At 37.1% G+C, this 7,500-nt stretch overlaps 1 protein-coding gene across 1 annotated transcript in view; it reads right to left on the bottom strand.

Moving 5' to 3' along the window:
* Positions 1-53: 53 nt before the first annotated feature.
* The window catches only part of LOC113095480 (runt-related transcription factor 2-like), a 23,574-nt gene continuing 16,127 nt past the window's right edge, over positions 54-7,500 (bottom strand). The window contains exon 4 of the mRNA XM_026261014.1: positions 54-697. Coding sequence (XP_026116799.1) covers positions 405-697 — 293 coding nt within the window. The 3' untranslated portion in view covers positions 54-404. The remainder of the gene's footprint in view (positions 698-7,500) is intronic.

Consider the following 7,500-nt stretch of genomic DNA (forward strand, 5'->3'; position numbering starts at 1 on the left):
TCTGAGTCTGTTCCTCACTTTCAGAGATTTCTGAAGTCTTCTAAATGGACTTCTTTTATGGTGCTTTTATGTCCTTCGCAGACGTGGTTTGAAGATGAAGAGAAGCACAGAGACTCATCAGAACATCTTTCGTCCTCCATGGAAGAGAGAAACTCAGGTTTGGATGGAAAAGGAGGGTGAGAAAACAACAAGTTTTCATTTTTGGGTGAACTATCCCTTTAAGGTGATGTAAGCAGCCAATCCCAGCCGCATTCCCGTAAAAGCACGGACTGCCAGATTTGGCACGTCTATCAGTATCTCCCGTTTAAATCTGATTGATGCTCTTGAATTCACCATTTCTATTTCTTGCATCATTCTCACCCACTCTCCTTTATCTTCTTGGGTTTATCTCCTCTTAAATAAACCTACCTGTTCTCCAAACACTGATGTTTGTACTGTACATAAACCACAGCGATTCTCCAGTAAAGCTCATGGCTGGTGGCCAGAGAGGCTGAAATAGTCGCGCTGATGGCCGGTTTACCTGAGATCTGAGTTTGCCCCTGCGGGTTGAAGGAGTTCGGCGTGGCGTTGAGAGACGGCCGGGGACTCTGGGTTTGCACGGCAACTCTCATGGTGGTCTGGCGCAAACGCTCTAACTCGCTCAGGCGCTCGGAGAACAGCGGCGGTTTAGGGGGGTCTTCCAGTTTCTGTCTGTGTCCTACCGAACAACATTAGACAGAAATTGCAGTTAATACACCTACTGCTCGATTCTGACCAGCTTTCAAGGGATATAGTTCACTCAAAAATGAACATCCTGGCATCATTTGCACACCCTCGTCTTGTTGCAAACCTGTGTTTTATCTTTCTTCTGAGAAACTCAAAAAGAGACATTATGCTAAATGTTCAAGCTGCTCTTTCTATGCAGTGAAAGCGAATGGGAAAGTAGCATAAAAAAGCACTTTAAATGTGTCTTTTGGAATCACATGATTGTTTTGTTGGGCAAATTATATTAAAGAATAACACAAATCTATTGTATGGTCTCAGAACACTTGCAAATACAGCAGAAAAGTCATATGAGCATCATTTCTTACAATGACATTAGAATAAATAAATTATGTCCTTTTAGGCAAATTTCACTCTTTTTAAAGGGATAGTCGCCAAATAAAGAAATTTTGGCATCATTTGCACCACTCTTGTGTGTTGCAAAGCTGTTGTTTCTTCAGAGCAACACAAAAGCAGATGTTACCCAGAATGTTTCACTGCTGTTCTTTCTATGCAATGAAAGCGAATGGGAAAGTAGCAATAAAAAAAGCACTTTAAATGTGTCGTTTGGAGTCATATGATTGTTTTCTGGGGCAAACGATATTAAGGATAACACAAAATATATTGTATGGTCTCAGAACGCTTGCAAAACAGCAGAAAATTAATCATGAGCATAATTTCTTACAATGACATTAGAGTGAATAAATCATGACAGAACTGTAATTTTTTAGAAAAAAATTCACTCCCTTTTTAAGGGATAGCCACCAAATAAATAACATTTTGGCATCATTTGCCTCTTGTGTTGTTTCAAACCAGTTTTTTTCTTCCGAGGAACTCAAAAGCAGATGTTTACGCAGAATGTTCAACCGCCGCTCTTTCTATACAATAAAAGCGAATGGGACAGTAGCATAAAAAAAGCACTGGGAAAAATGACCCAAATTGTCTGTTTTATTTTAAGTCACATGATTGTTTTGTGTGAGTAATAGATGCAAATGAGCCAATATAGATTAATAACACCTTACATTTTGAACACAAATCTATTGTAGGTGGTCTCAGAAGAAAAAATAGTTTTTATGACACATTTATGGTGTTTTTGTCATTTTGGTCAGTGTTACTCTAATCAGCTTGTAGATCCCCCAAATTCTTAAAATTTACATTCGAGTGAATAAATGACGACAGAAAGTCATTTTTGGGCTTATTTCACTCTTCTTAAAGGACAGTTCAACCAAATAATGAACATTTTAGCATCATTTACACACCCTTGTGTTGTTGCAAACCTGTTGTTTTTCCATTCTTCAAAGAGCAAACACAAAAGCAGATGTTACACAAAATGTTAAAGCTGCTCTTTCTGTCCAATGAAAGTAAATGGGACAGTAGCATCAAAAGCACTGTAAAACAATTAAAAGTATTATGACAGAAGTGTCATTTTTGGTGAATTTACTCTCCTTGTTGTTTCAAACTTGTATGATTTTTCTTGTTTTCAAGGTAACATAAAAAAGAGATGTTTCTCAAAATGTTCACGCTGCTCTTTTCAATTCATTGAAAGTGAATGGGATGAACAATGCCAAACTCCATAAAATCATTTATGCTCTATATTTCAAGTCTTTTGAATTCATATGACAGCTTTGTGTGATGAAGATATGCAAATGAGTCAATGAATAACAAATAACTTTGAACACAAAGCAATTGTATGGCTTCATAAGTCATATAGGATTAAATGTTCATAGTACTTTAATAGTGTTTGTGTTATGTTGGTCACTGGTATGGAAAATATCAGTTTGTAGATTCCCCAAAATATCCTAAAATGACATCACAGTGAATATATGATGACATTGTCATTTTTGGTGGGGGTGAACTACACTCTTAAAGGGGACCGTTCAGCAAATAATGAACATTCAGGCATCATCTACACACGCTGGTTGAAACCTGACAGTTTTTGTGAGAGAAACAGACCACAGTTCATTAAAACAGTCATTATTCACTGAAGTATAAGTGAGATTTGAGATTTACAGCTTGAAGGCAAGATTTAAAATTACAGTCTGTTCCACCCAAAAGCTATTGTATGACATGAAATATAGCACACATGTTGGATAAAATGGTATTAAAAAATATTGTGTACAACCACAGACACCAAAGCTCCATATTTGGGCCAAACTGTCCCTTTAATTAAACCTCATTATTAAGCAAACAACATGAGCAGATCAGTGTGTGGGTAAAGATGCATCAGCGATCAGAGATCTCTCACAATAGCGACTGGCACACAAAAGCAGGGGAAGTAAATTGACTTTCTACCTGTCTGTACACGCCGTTGTTTTACACCGAGGCATGAATCCAAAACATTCGCAGTCAAATCACACAACTGCTTTATTTCCCTATTATACCTATCATGCTTCAAAACTATGTCTGTGAGTCATGACAAAAACACGACCTGCCAATGTTTATTCATTCATTTCCCATAAAAGAGGACAGACTCAGTCCTCTATCCTGCAATAAAGAGTACGAGTCACGCCATGCCCCTCATCCACCCTTTTCCCATCACGTCAACCACCTTTCCCAGTCCATACGTAGCTCAACATCTCCTCTAAAGAACCCGATTCAAATGGAACCGCACTGTTGTGTCAATACAAGAAGAATATGTGTTAAAGAGGGACTTTGTGAGTCTTTTTTCCGGGCTTGTCTGTCTGGCCCCGGTCGGGTTGCTCTGAATAGCTGTAAAGTTAAATATCACACAGAAGAAAAGAGAAACTCCTGCAAAAGCTTGGCGGCTCTCCAGTCGGCTCGAGCCAGAGCTACCTCCGATCTCGCAAAACCTGATTGTGCTCTGGAGTTCGCTTGAACACAAGCACAGCTCCTCATTCACAGACCAATGTCGAGCACTTTGCGTTGAGAGCCTGAGTAATTCCCTGAAAGTATACCCTCTCACTATACGCTATTAGAGATACACAATCATTACTGCAGCTGCTGAAAAGGAACTGGTTTAATTAGTTTAAGATGAATAAGGCCCCTGTGTATGTGTGTGTGTGGTGTGTGTGTGTGTGTGTGTGTGTGTGTAGCTCATAAATGATCTGCCACGTTACAAGTGAAGTGAAAACAGAATCTGTCAATATTTTCACCAAATTAATTTTATGAAAGATATAATGTGAAAGTTTGTTTACAACATGGTATTAAAAAAAATCTAAACTGCAACTTTTTTTTCTCTTGCAATTCACAGTTTATATCAGATTCAGATTTTTATTTTTATTTTTCAATTGCTGAGAAAAGGTCAGAATTAGAAGATTTAAGAAATAAAAACAAGTTTTTAACTTTTTAAATTTGCAATTCAGAGTTAAAATCATGCAATCTGACATTTTTTAAAATAATAATAAATAATAATAATAAAAAAACCACAGGTGCATATCATGTTTAATGCACTGCTGGAGAGTATCGGTCTTTTTAAAAGAGAGATAATGTTTTTTAAGAGTTCTTACTGAGATTTCTAAGTTTTGTTTGAAACTCTAGACAGGAAACATGAATAAAAATGTTTAGTAACCCAATAATTTACATACAGTTATGGCATTTAGCAGGTTATTTTATCCAGAGAGACTTGGATATCACGTTTAACACTGTCATGTGTGTCTTATGAACACGTTCTGAGCCCTGCTGGAGAGGACAGAAGCAAATGACTTTTAGATTTAAAGTCCAAGACTAAATTTCCAGAATGGAAAAAAAAGGCATGCGAATGATTCAGCACGTACGAAAGGAAATCCCTAATGCTCATCCTATGAGACACGGAGAAGTGCTCTTACGTTTACATCAGTGCCAAAACATCTCGCAGTGTTAGTGCTCAAATACTTAAATGGACACGTCTGCAATAAACTAAAGAGATCCTGTTACAGAAAAACATTTGGATTATTAGTTTAATGCTGATGAAACAAAACTTTGCTTTGGGTGGGGGAAAAAGAAAGTAGTCTTTACAAAAGTTGCTGGCACAGTGCTGGAATGTTATGGAGGGTTGCCAGGGTGTTGTTATGTGACTTCTTATAATGTTATAGACTCACCGAAGCTGCATTTATTCGACCAAAAATACAGTGAAAAATTTTGAAATATTTTAACAATTTGAAAAAAACTATTTCTTTTTGAATATACTGTAATCTGTAATTTATTCCAGTGATGCAAAGCTGAATTTTCAGCATCATTACTCCAGTCTTGAGTATCCTTCAGAAATATGCCGATTTGCTGCTGCTTAAGAAACTTTCTTACTATTCTCAATGTTGAAAATAATTGTGCTGCTTGATATTTTTATTATGCATTTTATTTATTTTTTTAAGATTGTTTGATAAATAACAGCATTTATTTGAAATTTTAATCTTTTGCAACATTCTCTACTGTCACTTTTGATCAATTTAATGCATCCTTGTCAAATAAAAGTATTAATTTCTTATAAAAATATTTTAGTACTTGTGTTTCTCAAAAGGAAACTTTCATGCAAAAATGCCTAATGATGGAAAATAATATGTGTGTGTATAAACAGTGTGTGGCCGTGTTGCTGGTGAAAGCTCCGCCTGTATGTTAAATTGCCATATGATGGTGCCGTGACCCGGAATAACACCCTGTGCTCGTTAAACACCAGCACGCTTTCAACATCAAATATCAGCCAGAGCCGTCAGAGCGCATCAATCACGCCGCAGCGACACGGAGAATAAAATGCATGGAAGAAGAAAGGGAAACATACATCCGTCTAGATTTCATTCCTTTAATTGCCCGTGCCGTGGAGGGCCGACTCCTCTGAAGAGTCAAACAATGGATTATTTCACATGGCAGCTCCCACGAAATTAGCAAAGTGGGGAAGAAAGCTTTTTAAGGACAGGACGGGGCCGAACGCCGGCTCAGTCTGAGGATCAGAAGTAGACGGAGAGGGGGGAGAGAAATGGAGAAAGCTGACGGCAGCCAAGCAGCGCTGGAGGTTTGCCAGTCGCCTGTGTGGTCCGTGTGTTCAGAGCTTCAGGAAGTCGACTTCGCCAAGAAGGGGCACACATGCTACTACAGCTTTATAAATCAGACACCATGCAAGCGTATGACTCCAACAAGCAAACTTTTATTTCAGGGCCAACATGTATTTGTTTGAGGGGTGATCTGGGGCCAGACCGACTCGGTGCCGTAGGTTAATTAGTGGCAAACTGACAAAAAAATCGGCTATTTGCCCCATGCGAGTCGTAAATATAACATGCACAGCAGGGCTATATGTGTCTCCACAGACCAGAAAAGCCAGAATCCTGAAAAACGAAGATGATCTATGTATCGATCTAGTCGGATTAGTTGCAATGGTCCCTAAAAGTCACATATTTTAGAGGAGGACATATAGCTTCTGTTTTGTAGCAATGACACAATTGGGGTTAATGCATAATAGTCAATGCATGTGTGTGTGTTTATAAACTGCTGTTGAAAAGTTTGGGGTCAGTGTGTTTTTTTTATACAAAAAAGACGTATAATATTACAGAATATCACTATTCTTTTGAACTTTCTCTTCATATAAAAATTTAATGTATCACTGTTTCCACCAAAATGTGAAGCAGCACAACTATTTCAACATCAGAAATGTTTCTTTAGCAGCAAATGATGGATCATGAAGGATCATGTGACACTGAAGACTGGAGGAATGATGCTGAAAATACAGCTTTGATCACAGGAATAAATTACGTTTTAAAATATGTTCAAATAGAAAAAATATATTTTAAATTCGAATAATATTCCACAATTTTGTTGTTTTTAATGTATTTTTCTTCAAATAAATGCAGCCTTTGTGAGCAAAAGAGACTTATTTCAATAATAATAAAAAAATCATAAAATGTGACATATATTTATAATACCTTCTTTTAGTTCATACATGTCTGGAAAGACACAAAGGTGAGTAAATGATGACAGAATGTAATTTGAATTTAATTGGGGGTAATCTATTCCTTCAATGACATGAATGAGACAATTAAGTAATATTTATCATCAAGAGACAATTTTGATAAATGAAAAGGATGTTATTGTTGGCAGAAACACTTGGTTTCTATTAACAACAGTGCGTTACTCTGAAGTTCTGGTTCACTTAAAAGGCAGCAGTTTAGTAAGTAGTAGACAGCAAGGCGGCTCACTGGGTTTCCTCATGTTGTTTTCTGGGTCATTTTGACCCAGAGAAATGCTTGTTAATGTTTTCACACTGGACTAAAGCTAACTTGTCAGATTAAATCCTTTATCATCTTATTTTCTTTCAATTAGCACAACTTTTGTATCATGTAGCTTATGCACCTTAGTTTTTTTTTAGCAAATATTGGCAAAATGATCCACAAATAAGGCTTTTTTAACTCATAAACTGAGATCAATGACCAATCAGTCCAAAAAGATATACAAACCCCCCAAAATAAAGCAATAAAAAAACAAGACTGAATCCTGGTGATAGTGTAGCATAATGAGAGATTTGCAAGCCACTTTTTAAAGGCCAGCCATTAATATAAACCATTAGTATTAACACAAAATTCCCTAAAAAAATATATAAGCATGCAATGTTTCCAAAACAGCTAAATATAAACCACTTGAGCTGGCCAGTATACTGTACTGGTGTATTGCGGCGTTGTTGATTGAAGCCATCAGGTTTCTCTACCAAAAGTTGCATACTTTTCTTACATTCACGTCTCATATGTGGAAAGTACGAGCAGATCTTTCTCATGTGAGCCATCCTACATTAGCTTTAATTTTATTGGCCTTTAGTGGTTGACTTTTGTCTGAAGGCCTACT

This window comes from Carassius auratus, unplaced genomic scaffold (genome assembly GCF_003368295.1).
Source record: "Carassius auratus strain Wakin unplaced genomic scaffold, ASM336829v1 scaf_tig00215745, whole genome shotgun sequence".
In the NCBI taxonomy this organism is placed as follows: Eukaryota; Metazoa; Chordata; class Actinopteri; order Cypriniformes; family Cyprinidae; genus Carassius; species Carassius auratus.